Source organism: Bubalus kerabau, chromosome 8, assembly GCF_029407905.1.
Source record: "Bubalus kerabau isolate K-KA32 ecotype Philippines breed swamp buffalo chromosome 8, PCC_UOA_SB_1v2, whole genome shotgun sequence".
NCBI lineage: Eukaryota > Metazoa > Chordata > Mammalia > Artiodactyla > Bovidae > Bubalus > Bubalus kerabau.
The window spans coordinates 85,215,536-85,237,268 of NC_073631.1; the positions used below are offsets into that span (position 1 = coordinate 85,215,536).

General features: G+C 38.2%; 1 protein-coding gene across 5 annotated transcripts in view; it reads left to right on the forward strand.

Annotated features, from left to right (window-relative positions):
* Window positions 1-21,733, forward strand: part of VPS41 (VPS41 subunit of HOPS complex) — a 211,604-nt gene that overhangs the window by 21,597 nt on the left and 168,274 nt on the right. For all 5 annotated transcript variants that reach the window (XM_055590765.1, XM_055590767.1, XM_055590764.1 and 2 more), the window contains exon 3: window positions 20,599-20,706. In XM_055590765.1, coding sequence (XP_055446740.1) covers window positions 20,599-20,706 — 108 coding nt within the window. The remainder of the gene's footprint in view (window positions 1-20,598; window positions 20,707-21,733) is intronic.

Here is a 21,733-nt window from a genome sequence, read left to right on the forward strand (position 1 = left end):
GTCGCTTCCATTTTTTTTTCAAGTTCACTTGTGACTTCCATGTGTCGTGCTCCTTGATTTACATGGATTATTTAATATTGACTGCAGTCCTATATTAGGCAGGATGCTGCAGTAACAAACAGTTCCAAAATTATAGTGGCTTAACACACCATAGATTTATTTCTGGGTAGAATCAGTGGTGTAGGAAAAGGAAATTGAGGTATTAACAATACAGAAAAAAGGTCTTTCCTATTTGTGGACCAGGTATAATGTGCTGTGGAAAACTTTGTTTATAAAGCTGGAAACAAGCTGTTCTGCTTCATGGAGATACATATTTTTTAAACCCTGCTTTGAATAGGTTCTTGGTATATTGTTTTTTTGGAAGTTTATTCCACCTTTTTGTAGGAGTTTATTGGGTTGTACAAAAACCTTTGCAATAGAAGCATCAAATTGTTAGCCTAACCTTTCAAGATTAAACTTGCACAGCAAGAAGAGAATAACAAGAGGGAAAACATCAGGCTAAATGGGGATAGCAAGGAAAGAGAAGAGCACCAAATGGAAATTGAAGTGTAGTGAGGTCTGCTTTCTACTAAGTAAAGGGTTCCAGTGACCTTTTGTTATTCATGAATGCAACTGAATAGTGAAGCTAAGACTGATTCTGCCTATAGTGTGTTTCTTTAAATTGCCTGTAAATTACATGAGCTGTGCCTGGGTCATGGCATGTGATAACTAATTGTTAATTAGCGTCACTTCTGTCCTTATGATTTTGTTACCAGTGTTAGTAAACCTGCCTTCTAAGTGATGTCCATTTAGATCTGGCTCAGGTCTTCCAGATATCACAATTAGGAGGCCTTGAATGTGTTAGCTGAATTAATTTTAACAAACCAGAAAGACTGACAGATATCTGAGCCTATTTAAAATAAACCTATACATGGTTTATGTTGAATGAGGAATTAATTTTAAATGCACCTTCTGGGACATCTACCACAAGGAGAATTTTTTTTTCAGCTTTGTTGACATGAAAACCAGTCATTGGGAGAAATCAGCAGATAGGTTTTTTAAATCAAAATGCATCACACAAAAAGTATTTAACCTGGTGGGTAGAACATTGTGAATCATTTATTGAAACTTAAATTGGTTCTTTACATCTATTAATTTTAATAAACAAATTGTCGCAACTAGTAACTGAAATGGTAATGTACCTTGTTATGAGATTGATTGGTGTGAGAAATGGAGCATGGGATTATAATATATCCTTCCAAATAGCCCTTGGATTAAAATTTTGCTTTTTCATTTAATGAGCTATTAATATTAACAGGTTCTGCTGATTATTGCATCATTCAGGCAAGGATAAACATTCTTTGTGAAGCATATATTATAACAATTATACATTTGGAAACTTAGTAGAAACTTTCCAGATGCAAGATTTGTGAATCTGTATTTCTGACACTTGTTAGCGATTGAGAAGATGAACATGACTTTTTCTGGTATGATACATATTTGAACAGAATTTATAATTTTACTACCTAAGGAGAAGAAGTTATTTTAGACAGCCAAGATGGATTGATTATTTTCTTTATTCAATGAATGTTTGAGTAGTATTATGTTTTGGATGCTAGGATATACCAGCACTTGATAAAGAAGGCAGACAACAAAAACATATATATCAAGTAATAATAAATGTGGTGGATAAAAATTAAATAACATTGGGTAAGGGGGCTGTGAAGTGGCCTGAGGGCTGTTGTTTTATCCTGAGCAGTCGGGGAGGCCTCCCTGATAAGGTGGCATTTAAGTAAATATTCAAGGGAAAGGTCTCCTCGATAAAAGGAAGAACAAATACGGTACCTACAAGTTGGGTCATGATAGAGGTCTTAGAGGATATGAGCTGGGCTGAAGCAGGATGGTAGGAAGTCTTGACTGAGAAACTCATGACCAAGAGCTAGAGTCTGAAGTCAGCTTATGGACTTTGGTTTTTACTGTAAAATGGGAAACCATTGGAGGGTCATTGTTTTAGTAAGATCACTTTGGATGATGTTTGAAAAAAGTCAGGGAGTGGTGGCAAGTAGGAAGCAGCAAGACCAGTTAGGAGGTTTTGGCAAAACTCTTGCTAGAGGTGATGTAGATTAGGGTAGTTTTAAAAAACATTCAGTGGTTCTTTATTTTATTAATACTTATTTATTTAATTCTCTATTTGACTGTGCCAGGTCTTAGTTGTGGCATACAGGGTCTTTAGTTGTGGCACGTGAGATCTTCGGTTGTGGCATGCGAACTCTTGGGGCTTCTCTGGTGGTTCAGACGGTAAAGAATCTGCCTGTAGTGCAGGAGATCCAGGTTTGATCCCTGGGTCGGGCAGATCCCCTGGAGAAGGAAATGATTACCCACTTCAGTATTCTTGCCTGGAGAATTCCGTGGACAGAGGAGCCTGGTGGGCTACAGTCCATGGGGTCACAAAGAGTCAGACATGACTGGGCGACCGTCACTTTTACTTTCACGTGAACTCTTAGTTGCAGCAGGTGAGATCTAGTTCCCTGACCAAGGATCGAACCTGGGCCCCCTGTGTTAGGAGTGCAGGGTCTTAGCCACTGGACCACCAGGGAAGTCCCTCGTGTATTTTTTGAAGTAGAGCCAATGGATTTCTTAACCGGGACATGGAGGTGTAAGTGAGAGAGGAATGAGGATGAATAGCTAGAACGATGGAATTCTTGTTCATGGAGATGGGGCAGTCCCTAGATAGCACTGGTTTTGTTGCTCAGGGTGAGTTGGTGGTGATGGTGGTAGTTGGGCAGGGTGGGTAAATCAGAAATTCCATTTGAGGTATTTTAAGTTGGTGATATCAATTAGACATCCAAGTGCAAATGTCAAGTAGGCAGTTGGATAAAAAAAGACTAGTGCAGGTCTGGGTTGAAGATAAGAATCTTTGATTCAACATCTGGATGGTATTTGAAAGTGAAAGTGAAGTCGCTCAGTTGTGTCCGACTCTTTGTGACCCCATGGACTGTAGTCTGTCAGGTTCCTCCATCCATGGGATTTTCCAGGCAAGAGTACTGGAGTGGATTGCCATTTCCTTCTCCAGGGGATCTTCCCAACCCAGGAATTGAACCCGGGTCTCCTGCATTGCAGGCAGACGCTTTACCGTCTGAGCCACTAGGGCAACCTTGAAATTGAGTGAGATCTCTTAGGACATGAGGACAGATACATAAGAGACCTGATGTCTGGACCTAGGGGTACTCTAACTTTTTAGAGATCTGGTATATGAAGAGAAATCTTCAAAGGGGAGTGAGAAGGAGTAACCAGTGAAGTAGGAATAGAGCACTAGAAAGCAGTGTCCCAGAGGCCAAGGGAGGAATGCATCTCGGCAGAAAGAACGTGGTCAGTTATACCAGATACTGCTTGGAAGAGCAATAAGATGAGGTCTACGGCTTCACCCTTGGGTCTGTAAAGGTGAGCCCTTTGGTGTGATCCTTATAAGAGCAGTCATGGTGGCTCATAGTGGGGAGGTGGTGTTGGAACCTATCTGGAATGGGCCCAAGAGAGAGTAGTTGCAAAATGTCTCTTTTCAGAGAAATTCTTAGCTTATGTATTACAAAATGTTGATATTTAGAATGCTCATAAAGGACACATTTGTTTAGCGACTGTTTTTGCCTGTCATTAAAAGGTGTTCAGTAAGCATGCTGCTGCTGTTTTGTTATTTTTGTCCAGTTGTATACCAGCTACTTTCCAGAAAGCAGGGACCCTGTCACCAAGTTTTCACTAGCGAGGTGCTTGTAAATGAACAAATGAATTTATCTTCACAACAATTACATGAAACTGGCACTGTATCGTTATTTAGAAGATGGTAAAACTAGGGATTTGAGAAGTCCCTTTGCCAAAAACAAGTAGCAGTGACCACCTCTGACTTCCAGACTCAAGCTTAGATCTGTTTTATCCCACCCTATGTCTTCAAGAGGATTGTGATTTTAATTTAGGGGCACGTAACAAGGACTCTTTTAGTTTGGGGTTTGGCTTAGGGGATCCAGCACCATAGCCCATCATCATTTTTATTACCTCTGATCCTTTTATTATTCCCAGTAATAGGCAGAATAATGGTAGCTAGAATAATGAAAATCTTCATCCTAATTCCTGGAAGCTGTGAACATGTTACATATGGCAAAGGGAATTAGGTTGCTAATCAGCTGACTTTAGGATAGGGATATTATCCATGTGGGGATGAGTGTAGTCACAAGGTCCTTACAGGTGGAAGAGAGAGGTAGAGAAGGTCAGAGTAATGTTATGTTAGAAGGACTCAACCTACTCTTGCTGGCTTTGAAGGTGGAGGAGAGAGGAGGGAACCCACCGCCAAGGAATGCAGGTGGCCTCCAGAAGATGGGAAGACGAGGGACCAGACTCTTGCCTAGAGCCTCCAGAGAAAGGTTTCCTGCTATCATCTTGATGTTAGCCCCAACGGATCTGTATTGAGGTCTGTTTTGGGTTGTAAGACAACAAATTAGTGTTGTTTCAAGCCGCTGAGTTTATGGTAATTTGTTACAGTAGCAATGGCAAACTAACACAATAGATAATGTGATTGTATGATCCTATTCCCTTAGCACTTTTCATTAGTCTTTTTTTTTTTTTTTTTTTTTTTTTTTATCTTGTGCTTTTTTTTTTTTTTTTTTAATTTTATTTTATTTTTAAACTTTACATAACTGTATTAGATTTGCCAAATATCAAGTCTTTATTCTCAGAATTTGGGCAGTAAAATACATGCGGCAAGGGAGAACATACAGAAAACAGTTGTATTGAAATTGCTATTACTGTCGGAGCTGTATTTATAAAGACTTATCTTTTCTGATAATTGCTCGAGAATGTTGTTTAAATGATAATTCTACCTGACAGTTAGGGCCCAATATTACCCTGTCAAGGCTTTAAGGTATTCTTTGCTGTGCAGGCTCAAGAAATGCTATAACAAATCTAAGTAACATGTAGATTTCTTATCATCCGTGAGCTATTTCAGTTTGAGTAAAACCATTTTTAAATATAGTGATTTACAGACATCCATGTTGTCATATTTCTTTACTTTAGAAAATGACTTCCTTCTCCAAAGACCTCAGTGGAGAAAATAAATCTCTCGAAATAGTATCAGAAGGTTGGGAGTGAGGAAACCCTGTATAAAGCTTAAAATTTTAGTCTGTTGTCATCATTTCCATCAGTGGTTGGGCATTTTTGAAGTATTTGACCTGGGATGAGTTACTTTTGATCTTTATAAGCATCCAGGAGTGACTGTTGGCTTAATAAGGAGGGGACTGTAGCATTCCCTTTTACTTTCCTAATAACAGGATTCACACTTAGGTATGACTGAAAACATGTTTGAAATGATGTGACCAACTCAACAGTAATCAGATCAGATCAGATCAGATCAGTCGCTCAGTTGTGTCCGACTCTTTGCGACCCCAAGAATCACAGCACGCCAGGCCTCCCTGTCCCTCACCAACTCCCTGAGTTCACCGAGACTCAACGTCCATCGAGTCAGTGATGCCATCCAGCCATCTCATCCTCTGTCATCCCCTTCTCCTCCTGCCCCCAATCCTTCCCAGCATCAGACTCTTTTCCAAAGAGTCAACTCTTCACATTAGGTGGCCAAAGTACTGGACTTTGAGCTTTAGCATCATTCCTTCCAAAAAATCCCAGGGCTGATCTCCTTCAGAATGGACTGGTTGGATTTCCTTGCAGTCCAAGGGACTCTCAAGAGTCTTCTCCAACACCACAGTTCAAAAACATCAATTCTTTGGCGCTCAGCCTTCTTCACAGTCCAACTCGCACATCTATACATGACCACAGGAAAAACCATAGCCTTGACTAGACAAACCTTTGTTGGCATAGTAATGTCTCTGCTTTTGAATATGCTATCTAGGTTGGTCATAACTTTCCTTCCAAGGAGTAAGTGTCTTTTAATTTCATGGCTGCAGTCACCATCTGTAGTGATTTTGGAGCCCAGAAAAATAAAGTCTGACACTGTTTCCACTGTTTCCCCATCTATATTTCCCATGAAGTGGTGGGACCAGCTGCCATGATCTTCGTTTTCTGAATGTTGAGCTTTAAGCCAGCTTTTTTACTCTCCACTTTCACGTTCATCAAGAGGCTTTTTAATTCCTCTTCACTTTCTGCTATAAGGGTGGTGTCATCTGCATATCTGAGGTTACATCTTCATTTTTTGTAAATAGTGTAAAGCAAAGAGGTAAATTAGAAATTTTATGTCTATTCCATTTTATGTCTGGAAATAAACTCAAAAGGGAGGATATGAATTATACAGTTTAAATTTGGAAACTGTAATACAAATAATAACGTTTTTAGTAACTGACATTCACTGGATACATACCTGATACTGTGCTTTAACTCCATACACAAAAATGAGCTCAAAATGGGTTAAAGACCTATATGTGAGACCAGACACTATAAAACTCCTAAAGGAAAACATGGGCAGAACACTCTCTGACATAAATCTCTACAAAATTTTTTCAACCCATCTCCCTGAATAATTGAAATAAAAACAAAAATAAACAAATGGGACCTACTTAAAAGCTTTTGCACAGCAAAGGAAACAATGAAAAGACAGCCCACAGATTGGGAGAAAACACTTGCAAATGATGTGATTGATAAGGGATAAGTGTTCAAAATTTATAAACAGTTTCTGACTCGTAACAGTATCAAAACAAACAACCCACTCAAGAAATGGGCAGAAGACCTGAATAGACATCTCTTCAAAGAGGACATGCAGATGGCCAATAGGTACATGAAGAGATGTTCAGTACTGCTAGATATTAGAGAAATGCAAATCAAAACTACAATGAGATATAACCTCATGCCTGTCAGAATGACTGTCGTCAAAAATTCCACAAACAACAAATGCTGGAGAAGGGACTCTGTTGGTGGGAATATAAATTGGTACAGCCACTATGGAGAACAGTATGGAGGTTCCTGGAGAAGGCAATGGCACCCCACTCCAGTACTCTTGCCTGGAAAATCCCATGGACGGAGGAGCCTGGTAGGCTGTAGTCCATGGGGTCGCTAAGAGTTGGCACGACTGAGCAGCTTCATTTTCACTTTTCACTTTCATGCATTGGAGAAGGAAATGGCAACCCACTCCAGTGTTCTTGCCTGGAGAATCCCAGGGATGGCGGGGCCTAGTGGGCTGCCGTCTATGGGGTTGCAGAGTCGGACGCGACTGAAGCGACTTAGCAGCAGCAGCAGCAACATGGAGGTTCCTTAAAAAACTATAAATAGAGCTACCATATGACACTGCAATCCCATCCCTGGACATACACCTAGAGAAAAACATGATTCAAAAAGATACATGCACCACAGTGTTCACTGCAGCACTACTCACAATAGCCAAGACATGGAAAGAACCTGAATCGCCATCAACAAAGAAATGGTTAAAGAAGATGTGGTGTATATATATATATGTCTGTGTGTATGTGTGTGTGTGTGTATAAAATGGAAGTTTACTCAGCCATTAAAAAAGAATGAAATAATGCCATTTGCAGCAACATGGATGAACCTAGAGAGCGTTACATTGCCTAAAGTCAGACAGAGGAGGAGAAATATCATGTGACATTCTTTAAATGTGGAAAGAAATGATACAAATGTGGAATCTAAAAGAAATGATACAAATGAACTTATAAAAAAGAAAGAGACAGACTTAGAAAACAAAATAATGGTTGTCAGGGGGAAGGGGTAGTTAGGGACTTTGGCAAGGTCATGTACACACTGCTGTATTTAAAATTGATAACCAACAAGGATCTCTTGTATAGCACATAGAGCTCTGCTCAGTGGTATGTGCCAGCCTGGATGGGAGGGGGATTTGGGGAAGAATGGAGACATGTATATATGTGACTGAGTCCCTTCACCATTCATCTGCAACTGCCACTACATTGTTAATCAACTATACCCTAATACAAAATAAAAAGTTTAAAGTTAAAAAAAAAAAGACATGTTTGTTCAGTTTTATATCTGGAAATAAACTCAAAAGGGAGGATATGAATATATAGTTTAAATTTGGGGGCTATACTACAAACATTGGTAATATAACTGACATTCACTGGATACATACCTGATACTGTACTTTGCATACATTTAATACGTTTGATTCTTACAGCAATTCTATAAGGTACATATTCTCCTCCTCCTTTCATGAAAGATGAAGTAACTGAGGTTTTAACTAAGTTGCCCAGTACTCTAGGACTGTGCATGGTGGAATTGGCATAAGAAAACTTTATTTTGACTTATTTTGTGATTGGCCACTTGATTATGAAGTCCAGTAGGTTTTTAAATGATTTCTTTCCTTTCTACCCCTGTCCTTTGTTAACAAGTAACATTAGTGATGTATGGATGTGAGAGTTGGACTATAAAGAAAGCTGAGTGCCGAAGAATTGATGCTTTTGAACTGTGTGTTGGAGAAGACTCTTGAGAGTCCCTTGGACTGCAAGGAGATCCAACCAGTCCATCCTAAAGGAGATCAGTCCGGGGTGTTCATTGGAAGGACTGATATTGAAGCTGAAACTCCAATACTTTGGTCACCTGATGTGAAGAGCTGACTCATTTGAAAAGACCCTGATGCTGGGAAAGATTGAAGGCAGGAGGAGAAGAGACGACAGAGGATGAGATGGCCAGATGGCATCACCGACTCAGTGGACATGAGTTTGGGTGGACTCCAGGAGTTGGTGATGGACAGGGAGGCCTGGTGTGTTGTGGTTCATGGGGTCTCAAAGAGTCGGACATGACTGAGCTACTGAACTGAAACTGAACTGAACATTAGTGAACTTTACCAAGAGTTTTTTTTTTCCCCTTGGCTGCACTACAGAGCATGTGGGATCTTAGCTCCCTGATCAGGGATTGAACCCATACCCCCTGCATTGGAAATGCAGGATCTTACTAACTGGACCTCCAGGGAAATCTCTACCAAGATTTTTTTGATCATCCTTCTTTTTCATCTCTTACAGCATCTCCTAGATTTTTTGCTTTCTATTTGAATACCTCCTTGAAAAATATGTGTCGTAGTGGGAGTTTGTGCCATGAGTCTTCTGAGCCTTTGTAAAGTGCCCTTGAGGCATATCTACAGGCCAGGCCAGCTCTCTCTGTCTTGGCAAGACAGGGTTCTCTAAAGAAACAGAACCAATGGGCTATGTTTAGGACCAACAGGAACTGGGGAGGGTATGGGAGAAAAGAGGGAGAGATTTGAGAGAATTTAGGAGGATCTGAGAGAGACCAATAGGATCAGAAAGAGAGAGAGAGAAGGATTTATTGTAAGGAACTGACATGTGTGATTATGGATCTGGCAAGTCCTAAGACCTTCAGGGTGAGTCAGCAAGTGGGACACTCAGAAAGAGCCAATGTTTCAGTTCAAATTCTAAGACAAGAAAAAAGTCACTCACTTGGAAGGCAATTAGGAAGAATGTTTTTACTCAGTGGGAGGGTTTATTTATGCCTTCAACTGATTTGGTGAGGCCCACCCACCACCAAGTTTTCTATTAATATATAGAGAGTTTGTTTTAAGAAAAAAAATTGGAGTATAATTGCTTTACAATGTTGTGTTGGTTTCTGCTGTGCAGCAAAGTGAATCAGCCACACATATACATATATCCTTTTTCTTTAATTTCCTTCCCGTTTAGGTTACCACAGAGCATTGAATTGAGTTCCCTGTGTAGGTACATTAGGGTCTCATTAGTTATCTATTTTACAGGTAGAAGTATGTGTATTAATATGTCCACCCCAGTCTCCCAAGCCATCCCACTCCCGTCTCCCCCTTGCTATCAGTATGTTTGTTCTCTCTGTTTGTGTCTCTATTTCTGTTTTGCAAATAAGTTCATCTATACCATTTTTCTAGTTTGCACATATTTCCACTAATACACAGTATTTTTCTCTTTTTGACTTCACTCTGTATGACATTCTCTAGGTCCATCCAAATCTGTGTAAATGGTACAATTCTGTTCCTTTTTTAGGGCCAAGTAATAGTCCATTGTGTATATGTACCATATGCTCTCTATCCATTCCTCAGTTGATGGACATTTAGGTTGCTTCCATGGCTGGCTATTGTAAACAGTGCTGAAGTGAACATTGGGGTGTGTGTATCTTTCTGAATTATGGTTTTCTCCAGATGTAGGGACAGCTATGAGTTTGCTGGATCATATGATAGTTCTATACTTAGTATTTTAAGGAACCTTCATACTTTTCTCCATAGCGGTTGTATCAGTTTACATTCCCACCAACGGTGTGGCCGAGTTCCCTTTTCTCCATACATTTATTGTTTTTAGAATTTTTGATGATAGCCATTCTGATGGGTATGAGGTGGTACCTTATTGTAGTCTTCATTTGCATTTTTCTCTAATAATTAGCCATGCTGAACATCTTTTCATGTGTTTGTTGGCCATCTGTATGTCTTCTTTAGGTTACGTCTATTTTTTAATTGGGTTGTTTCCTTTTTTATATTGAGCTGCATGAGCTCTTTGTATTTTATGGAAATTAATCCCCTGTCAGTTGCTTCATTTGTAAATATTTCTCCCATTTTGAAGGTTGTCTTTTTGTTTTGTTTATGGTTTCCTTTGCTGTGCAAAAGCTTTAAAGTTTCATTAGGTCCCTTTTGTTTATTTTTGTTTTTATTTTCATAGGGTTTGCTTTATGATATTCTGCTTTAAATTTTTACATTTACATTCATGCCTCAGATAACTGAACTATTTTCTTTTTTTTCCCCTTCAAAACTTTTCTTCAAGAGTTTTGATATTACAGTTATGCTTCCCTGCTGGCTTAGCAATAAAGAATCCACCTGCAGTGCACGAGAGGTGGGTTTGATCCCTGAATCGGGAAGATCCCCTGGAGGAGGAAATGGCAACCCACTCTAGTATTCTTTTTTTTTTTTTTTTTTTTTCTTCTAGTATTCTTAACTGGGAAATCCCATGGACAGAGTTGCCTGGTGGGCTACAGACCACAGAGTCGCAGAGTCAGACATGACTTAGTGACTAAGCATGCACACGCAGACTTTGGACTTACTAATTTTTCAGTTTTCTGTTTTTTTAATGCATCTTTGCTTTTACCTTTATTTGTGTTCTCTGGTTGCCTGAAATTCTCACCTCCCTGCTACCAGTGTTTTTTTGGTCCTGTAGTGCTTAAAGCTGGGACTCTCAAACCGCCAGTAATGCACTGTTCAGGTGTCAGCGTCTTACAGTCTCTGCCTGTAGGAGGGAGGTGGAAATCGATGGTAGCCAGGGTTGAAGGTGCAGATGTGGAGAAACAGTGGGCAAAAACTGCAGTCACCGTCTAGAAAAAAACAGCCCCAAATGGGGGAGGCAGGTATGTGCTCTGTCGAGTGGGATAAGCTCTGAGTCACGAGCATGAAGCTTTGGTGGTGGTTGTTCAGTCACTCAGTCATCTCCAACTCTTTATGACCCCACGGACTGCAGCATGTCAGGCTTCCCTGTCCTTCACTATCTCCCAGAGTTGGCTCAAACTCATGTCCACTGAGCTTTGGTGGGAGAGCCTAAAGCATCTTTGTGCGTTTTGTTCAGGTGGGTTAAGTTTTCATGAAACAATCCAAGATGTGTCATTAGTTCAAATTCATACTCACCATATGTATCAGCTTTTCCTTAATTTTGGTAATGGCTTATCTTAATTTTTTATTGCTATTTGGGGAGTTTATCTGTATCTGTTTTTTCATGGAAATTTTTGAAAAGCTGTCAGAGGCTTGTGTGGGAGTAGCTAGCCAGGTGCTTCTTTGCACCTGGGATAAGGAAAGATGCTTGAGAGGTATTTAATCTCCTTGCCAACAAAAATAATCTCAAAACCTGTGGCACTTTTTAATGTAACAGTAAACCTGTAAATTATAAATCAATGTTAAGTTTTTCATGAAAATTGAATTTGTGGGACCTCTGTGGCTGCTGCTCCTATTTGCTACTGTTTCCCTCTCTTTCGTACCTTCCCCTGCCTACCCCCTCCCCCAGCTGTGTCTGTAAATATTTTACATAATATTGTACATAATTTAGGTAATCTCTCCTATTCCCTGCTGTGGTACGATTTGGATTTTCTTGTGTGGAAATCTAAATGAGAATGTCTCTGAAAAGCTTCTCACTAAACTGTCTGCTGTTACGATGTACTTGTGTTTTCACTGGTCTTTGTTAGGTACCCACAGTTTTGTTAGGTGAAGTTCAGAACAATGAATAGGCCTAAACCCTGCTTCTAAGGATCTTGTGATCACCAAGGGATATCGGGAAGAAAGAAAAAGAGGGTTATGTTGGATTTAGTGGCGGAAATTGTCCACCTGAATGGCATATCTTGAAGATTGGTCAGGTTATTCCATATGGCTGGAAGGAAATGAAAAGCTTATTTGCTTTTCTCATTCCTCGCCCCCCCCCCCCACCACTCTCTATATTCTTATCGCTTTCCCAATATAAAATAAATGATGGGAGTTGATCCTGTTTATCGTATGTGGCTTAGGGCATGGAAACCTTCACCTTATTTTTTTTTTTCCTCCTTGAATTGAACATGAAATTCTGATACTACAGGGCAAAGGAGAGACCAGGGTTTATGAAGACTGCATATCTTGTGAATCTTAAGTAGACCTCTTCAATTATTAGAGGCTCAACTTTTTCTCACTTCTGTAGGCAAAGTATTGACAGGGGAAGGAGATTGGTTTTGAGAGATAAGTCTTAGTTCAGTAGATGTAAAGTTTTTGAAAGAATGGTGAATAATGGCTTGAAAATGTATAAAATACAGTAATTCTATAATAAATGAAATTATTTGTTTTAGAAAATTTAAAAATATTGGCAGTAGCCATGGTAATTTTTTTTTTTTTAACTTTTTGGCTGCCCAGTGCAGTATGCTGGATCTTAATTCCCCAACCAGAGATCGAACTCACACTCCTTGCATTGAACGTGCAGAGTCTTAACTACTGGACTGCCAGGGAAGTCCCATCTCAGTAGTGATTTTTAATTGCCGCCTTCTATAATGGTCACAGCAACCCTGCGATGGAAGTCCTGTTATCACTCCCAGTCTGTATGTGAAGAAAAAGCTTAGGAGGGTGACCATGATGTTTGTTTTTCTCATTTACCTCCCACGTGTGTATATGCATTTCTTTAGTAACATTTGGATCGTGCAAAGCAGGTTTTTATGACCTACTTATTCACCTAGTAAGACATTTTGAGAACCTTCCCCTTTGTTATCAAATCATCTTTGAAAACAGATTTTAAGGTCGGTGTAATATTTAATCTTGTGAAATTTGTTTAACCTGGGGTTTCTTGACCTTGGCACTATTGGCATTTGGGGAGGGAAAATTTTTTGTTTTGGAAAATTGTCTCATCCATTATATAATGTTTAGCTTCGTCCCTGCCCTCTACCCACTAGATATCAATAGCATCTTCTCCGCCAACTCTGTTGTGACAACAAATATGTCCGCAGACATTGCTAAGTGAGTGAACCGGGGGAACACCATTACCTCCGGTTGAGAACCACTTATTTAACCATATGTATTTTAAGCTTTTAAATATAGTATATACCTATGAGTAGGCTCATTGAAATTTTCTATCTATATGAAAAAGTAGACCTACATCATCTAGAATACATTTATGAGCTCCTAATTTTAGCTACTTGTTTTTGATTAATGTTTTCAGTAATAGCAGTATTGCTTGAAAGTAAAAAACTTTAACAGCATTATTTGCATTCATATAAGAGTGTTATTGCTTGTCTGTCACCAGTCTGATGGAAAGGCATCGTGGGAGCTTTGACCATAGTTGTTTTATTGTGGATGAATTCCATTATCTCCATGTCACTTTCTTAAAAAGTTTGGTCATTGAGGCAGCTGTAATACCTTGTGTTATAAATGGAAACTAGAAGTTACTCTCTTGGCTTGTTTATGTAGTTTTCTTGATATGTTTTGACATTTTAGAAGGATATATGAAACCAGCTTTCCTACCAGACAGTCATCTTTTTGTGTAAATAAAATCATCCTTTTGTAATAGCGCTATAACCTATAATAGTTAATAGTTGCACTTGCCCTTTTAAGGAGGTGGCATTCATTTGGGAAGGGCACAAATACAAAATCAATAAAAGTTCTTATTTCTTGATAAGTTTTGAATCTTAGTTATTCTTTTTTTGTACAGTTTTTCTCATCATAAATCTCTTTTTGTAGAAAAGTTTAAGACGATATGACATAGGTGGAGATGTCCTTTATTGGTGACATTACAGTTTCAAATAAATATATATGCATGATAACATATATATTTCTTGACTCTATATTAATTGTTGGTAAAAAGTTGATACAACTTCTGTTGTAGTGCAGAGTTCTATTTCTTAAAAATTTGTTAGTTGTATTTTTTGAGACCTCAAATTATGTGTTTTGATTGACTTACAGTATAATTTCAATTATGGTGATTATAATTCTCGAGAAAATGTTCTAGAGGAGGAAAGCCTTTATACCTTCAGACCAATAGCTGATGATTGATTTGCTTTTTATTAACACTTGGTTTTTTCCTGTGGAAGTTCAAGCTGCTCTTTTTTTTTAGACAATGAGAATTTTGTTTTGTTTTTGAGGATGTTAGTGTTCCCTATTTTATCTAGCTTTAAAACATTGGATATTTATTAAAAGGAATTTGCCCCTGGTCAGATGTAGTCGATGACAAGAGATCAACGCACCCATTCATCTTATTAAAAATCCTAGAGGTTCAGCTGAGGTCTTTCTCATTGGTGAGTCTAGCTGAGATGAAGGGATGTCCATAGAGTGAGATTATAAATTGTCTAGGAGCACTCCACTGGTGATATTTGTCACTGGCTTAACTTGGATTTTGTAAACATAACATCTCACCCTTCTTGTATATATACTATTGTTTTGTGGGAAAAAAAAAAAAAAAAACCAAAACAAGACAAAACTGTATTTTAACAAAGAACTGATAATCAGAAATAAAATTTTGAGTTCTAGATTCATAAAAGCCATAGAAAATGTAATGATCTTTCTGTTAACCGCTGAATTCATATGACACATTTTTTTTTTTTAGTAAAATTTGGGTCTTCATTTAGACTGTCACATTGTACATAAAATATACTGATGTGTGAAAGATGTGGTTAGTGTTAAAACAGGATGAAAAATTGGTTATAAATGCCAATCAGTTTTTTCTTGTACAGAAAATTTAAATTATCACATGAAAAGTATGATGTTCTTGTTGATTATATAATTCTAAGTTAGGTGATGGGATTTTCTCTATGTACATGGACTCTGTGGTGTTAGTAACAAACTGTTAAATAGTTTTTGAGGCAGAAATCTGTAATTACCTTAGTCTGTTGTCCCAAAAGCGACTTTTTTCACTTTCGGTTCAAAACTCAGTAAAAATGACCATGATAAGAAATTTATTTTCAGATGTTTTAGAATCCTATAGGATGATCTAAAGGACTTGTCTTTAATTAAAAGTGTTATCCACTTAGTGAAAGTCCATGTTATTTGAGAATTGATTCTTTTTAAAGAAAAGCTTCAGATTTTCTTGTATGAGTAAATGTCACTCTGTTCATATCTTCGCTTAACTGCAAGTCAGGACTTGTATTGTGCCTCTGGGTTGTCATAGAAACGCAGTTAACTGTCATCTCAACTCAGACTGTTGATGGTTTTATTTGTAGGCTTGCAAGATTATTAAAATTTAACAAAAATTATTGATTTGATTTTTATTAACACTGGGTTGTTTTCTGTGGAAGTTCAAATTGCATGAAAGTCTTTTTTTTCTGTTTAATTTTTTTTTTTTACAGTGAAACTCTATATTAAATCTACCTGATTTTTAAAATGTTTTTTTATTTAAAATGTGATATAAAGTCTGCAGCAGTTGAATAACCTCTGCGAATTGTATTTTTGAATCACTTTCCATTTTCTTTGTTTACAGCAAGCAGAAAACACCTTAAAAAATTCACCTTTAGCCTGCTTTTAACTTAACATAAAAGATACCTGTCAGAAAAGCGTGAAATGCTACATCAAGTGCCTAATATTGGAGTTTTCATTTTATTTATGGTTTTTGAAGCCTAGCACAAATGCTTCAGTGAGCTGTGCTGTGAAAGTATTTATTTTTGTATACTTATGTGAGAGAAATTATTTAGTTTCCACTTATGAATAAGACAGGCAAACCTTATTTACAGTAACTTTATCTAATGGTCCGTGGTTGAGTGCTTTTATGCAAAATAGTCCAGAGGCTAGAATTAACTTTTCACATTGGATGCACATTTGATGTCCAGACTTGAACAACATGTGGCATCTTATTATAAAGACTAACATTCAGGATTCAATTTGTATTTAACACATTTACTTCAGAATGCACACATCATGCCTTGGCTACATTTAGTGTTAACTTTGTAATGATTTCTCTTTCTCGCTTGTATTAGATATGTAAGTAGAAGTGTTTATTAGTTGCTTTTTGTAATTTTCCTATTTCTAGATTTTTTTTAAGACTGGGTTAATTAGCTATTTGATATTTTAACAACAGATCCTTTTTGGACATGCAACAACTCATTGGGTTGAGGTGATTATTGTTAGTTCGTTTTTAAAGAAAGGTAGGGCTTTTAAGGAACCATGCACATACTACTTCCTTCTGTGGCTTTTAGTTCTTGGAGTTATTCTTAAAAAGTTAGTAGGTAGACCATCTCTGGTTTTACCACCCTTTTACTAAATAAACAACTATTAGTTTGTGTATACTTGGAGAAGAAAATTTAAGACAGTTCATCAGTAGACATGGAATATTGATTTTTTTATTAAACTAGGTTTATTGCTCTTAAAATTTTATTACTCCTCTTGTAGCTAGTCTGCATGATGCCCCCCGGTGATTCTCACCTCTTATTATTCCTGCCTTCATGTCCTCCCCTCCCATTGAATCATGGCTGGTCTGTATGATCAACATACAGGAATACTGTAGCAGCCACAGCATGTGACCTCTGAAGCTAGGTTGTATATAACCTTAGGGTTTCCACTGTGCATTCTCTTGCACCACTCACTCTGGGGGAAGTCTCCTTTGCCATATCCTAAGGTCATTGATGCAGCCCTTTGGAGAAGTCCAGAAGAATAGCGACTGAAGCCTCTTGTCAACACCCAGTGCCAGCTTGCCACCCATTTGAGTGAGCCATCTGGGAAATCATTACTCTAACCCCAGTCAGGTCTTCAGATGCCCAGCTCACACCTTGCCTTCAACCCCAGAAGAGATCTTGAATCTCAGGCACCCAGTGAAGCCACTTGTGTATTGTTTACCCACAGAAACTCCGTGGTAAACAGCACATATTTATTAAATGCACATATTTATTGTTGTTTTAGGGCTTCCCAAGTGGTTCAGTGGTAAAGAATCTACCTGCCAGTGCAGGAGACAGAGGTTTGATCCCTGGGTCAGGAAGATCCCCTGGAGAAGGAAATGGTGACCCACTCTAGTATTCTTACCCAGGAAAGCCCACAGACAGAGGAGCCTGGCAGACCTACAGTCTGTGGGGTCACAAAAGAGTCAGACCATGACTTAGTGACTAAACAACAGCAGTATTGTTGTATTAAGTCAGTAAATATTGGAATAATATACATCTATCTGTAACTAATGTACCTGCTAAATAAATACATTTTACACGTTTCCTGTTGATCACAGTTGTAGTTTTTTGTAGGCATAAAAATCTTGGAGGTGTCTATTGTGATTTGTAGTATAATTTTCCTAGGAGTTTGGGGTAGTATATTAAATGAGGCATTGATGTTACAGCATTCATAACTGAATTTAAATTTTAGCTTTGCTTTCTATCCACTGTGTATCTTAATGACATTACCTAAAATTTCTGATCATCAGTTTTTACTGAAATATCTGTAAAATGGGATAATGATATTTAACAAACCATAATCTTTTTTTTTTTTTAAGTCAAGATGAAATGAGATATCTAGTGTTAAGTCTATAGCATAATGGTTGACATATCTCATCCTTTCAGTTTATCCAGAAATGAACTCCTTTCCATGTGAAGTAGGTCTTTGCCCCAAGGATAAAGATTTCTGTAGGCATCTGAGTTCATAGTCTATGTGTGATTGTTGATCAGTATTATAATCTTTAAGAAGTCCAGTACTTAACAGTCTACAAGTCATTTTTCTTTTATGTAATTTTCTTTTTACTGTGATGTGCCTAGATGTGATTTTCTTCATACTTATGTTGCTTCAGTTTGCAAAGTTTCTTGATCTTGTGGGTTGATGTCTTATGAGTTTTGGAAAATTCTCAATTGTTACCTCTGTAAGTAGTCTTCCTATCCCTCCTCCTTCCCATTTTTCTATTTTCCTTATCCTTGTGGGACTATATTGAAAAATGTTAGACCCTTTTCACTCTGTCCCACATATTGCACATAATTTTTCTGTATTTTCCGTCCATTTTCCTTCCCTGAGCTTCCCTTTGGATATCTTTTGACCTGTTTTCCATTTTACTAATCCTGTCTTCTGCTTTGCTAATCTTCTGTTGAACTATAATATTGAGTTCTTAATTTCAGTTATATTTTTCAGTTCTAAAACTATCTTGATTTTTTTTTTTTTTTTTTTACAGATCGAAGTTTTGTGTTGAAATCTTTTTATGTATTTCATTCATCTTTTTAAAAAAACATACTTTATAATAATTAACATAATTACATTAAGGTCCTTTTCTTCTAAATCCAGTATCTAGGTCATCCAGGGGTCTGTGTTTTCGTTTTGTTTAACACAGTTTTTTTCTCCTTGATGTTTAATCATTTGGTCCTATCTTGTGGCACACCTGGTAGTTTTTTTTTAATTGAATTCTTAGTACTGTAGGTGAAGAATTGTAGAAGCCCAATAGTATTCTTTCTCTAAGGAGCCACCCTTTCCCTTACTGGACAGATAGGTTGGGGTTGTGGACCTTACTCCAGGCAGGGAGTGAGCTGAGGCAAAGCTAGACAGAAGTTTTGGGAAGCTCTTTGTGTTTGTGCCCTGGGGACCAGGAGTCCAGATGAGAGACTTTGGTGTTCACCAGGACCTCATCTAATTTTCTTCCTAATATGTCAAGGCAGCGAGTTTGCATTTTTAAGGCAAGCTTTTTTTGTCTCCTACCTTATGTAGTTTTGGAAATTAGCAGTTTTCTTTTGGGGAAAAGTGGCTGTGTAACACACTCCCTTCTTTGCTTCTCTCTTCCACCCATCAAACCTCCAGTCCCCACAAATTCCAGAAAGTGAAAGTGTTAGTCACTCAGTTTTATCAGACTCTTTACAACCCCATGGACTGCAGCCCGCCAGGCTCTTCTATCCATGAAATTCTGAAGGCAAGAATACTGGAGTGGGATCTTCCTGACCCAGGGCTTGAACCTAGGTCTCCTGCATTGCAGGCAGATTCTTTACTATCTGAGCCACCAAGAAAGCCCAGAAGGTTTGCTGTATTCCACACTTCCAAGCGTGGCCATCTATCCAGGCAGAGACTCTCAGCCTCCTGTTGATAAATGTCTCCAGGAAGAAAATGACTGTAGAATGCCAGCTGGCCTCTCCGTGGTTTCTCCACCACCTTGGAATCACACTTCTAGTTTAGACTGCCTCAGTAGCCCTTTAATTGATGCCTTAGACTGATATTGCTCTATATTTCATTAAACATTCCTAGGTATTCTGGGTGGGACCGTTGATGTACCTCAAACTACCCAAATGTTAGCTGGAAGGGGAGGACCACACAGTTATTTTTGAAGGAAATGATGAGTGATCTGTTTTTCTACTCTTTTGGCCAGTTTTATTCTACCACAGTTGTCACTGTATGCGTATTTCCTTCTCATTGTATATTGATGCAGTAAAATAAATATTTTTCTGAATCATTGTCATAATTTTTATAAGTAATCTTGATTTATTAATTCCTGGCCTTTATAGACAATCTAGATTCCGAACTTTGTAACTCTGAAGATTAAGCATGTCTTACGATGCTATATCAACAGTGAAATTGAACCTCTAAAGTTAGTAATAACATGTATAAAAGATTAAGAACATTTTAATGTATAAGGAGGTTTATTCAGATGAGAGTCAACAGTGCATATTGTAACATAAACTAAGTAATAATATCCACTCATGATTTCTCAGTTACTTAAAATTAATATTAAAATATTTTTATCTGAAGAGTAAGTATATACTTGGCTTTATATAAAATTTCTGATTTTCTTTCATTTTAATTTTTATAATTTTTCTAAGTAAAATGGGATATTCTCAAATCTGACAAAAATGCTTGCAATCTTGAAATACAGAATTCTAGTCTTTTGGAAGTTTATTGTATTCCTGTCTCATTGCTGTGTTTTATGTCCATGAGGGCACATTGACAAGTATTTTGTCTATGCACCTTTTATTGGCTTTTGTCCGAATAGTGGGACAGACAGTTTTGTATTTTTTTGATATGCTGAAGTTGATTACTGTCAACAGAAGGTACATGTAGTCCTCTTTCCAGCTTTCAGATTTATTCTGCCATTGAAGTTACAGCAGTTGATAGGCCAGTTGGAAAAATGAAAGATGAGAATCTTAACCCTTAACACTATAGTTGTGGTTGTTGACAGTCATTGAGGGAACCACCTCTGGTTCCACCTTACAGCGTGTGTTTTGAGTCTTTGACTCTTTCAAATATGTCCTTGAGGGCTGTCATCTCTGTTTTCCATGCAGGAAGAAGAGAGTGAAGAGGAGCCCAAACTGAAGTACGAAAGGCTCTCCAATGGCGTAACTGAAATCCTTCAGAAAGATGCTGCTAGCTGCATGACGGTCCATGACAAGGTAAGGTGGCCTGTAGAGGATGCTTCTGTAACTCGTTTGTGTTGTACGTTTGCTGATACTTTAAGGTCTGGTGCTTTGGTGGTGGTTTTTCACAGTAATTGTGTCTCCCTGCCACCCTTCCTCTCTTCTTTCTCACCAGGGAAAAACTGAAACAACAACCAGAGATATTATATCAATGTATTTGTACACACACACACCACCCATGGCCGCAGTGTATCAAATAGAAGAGGATGATGGTTGTGAAAGATCTGTAGCAAGTGATTCTCAGAAACTCTGGCACTTAATTCCTCAGATCTTACGTAGTAGAGTAGGAAATGTTAAATGAGAAATATTCTGGAGCTCATTGCTTTTGCAAGAGTAGAAGAGATTACATTGGAGGCCTTAGGAATCAATAGAAAGGCCCCAGATGATTTTTTTATGTATTTATGAATGAATAAATATATTCCACATCTCAGTTTTCATTATAGAAAAGCCCCCTACGAACTTTTTGAGTCCAGACTAAGTACTATACGCAGGACCCTTATCCCATTATAGACCAAAACAATCCAGGACATAATTGGAATATTAGAAGCAAGGCATTCTGATCATTGCTCCCTTTTCCCCATGAGCCGTATGAGTGAGCCTTGGTACCTCCACTGAAGGCAGGCACCGGGCTCTGATCCACCTCCTGGCTTTATCCCCTTCTTTCTGACAGTATTGCCTCATCTATCTCCTTGCTTCTACCCAGTTCCCCTTTATTACAGATTTCATTCTCTTGTAAATAGATTCCTGCTTTCAGCATGCCAACAGGACCTATGTTTTCTGTCTCATTTTTCCCGAACCCTCTCCTTCAGCCCTGTTTCATCTCTCTACCCTTAAGGCCACATTCTGGAGGCTTTATGTCCGTCCCTGGAACTTGAAGATATTTTGGGCAACACTCTTAGTCTTTTTATCCTTCAAGCTTTTGTGTTCATCTTCCCACTAACCCTGTTTTGTGACTTGATGGAGCCCTGATCTCTAATCCATTCTTCTTCTTTTCTGTCTCTGT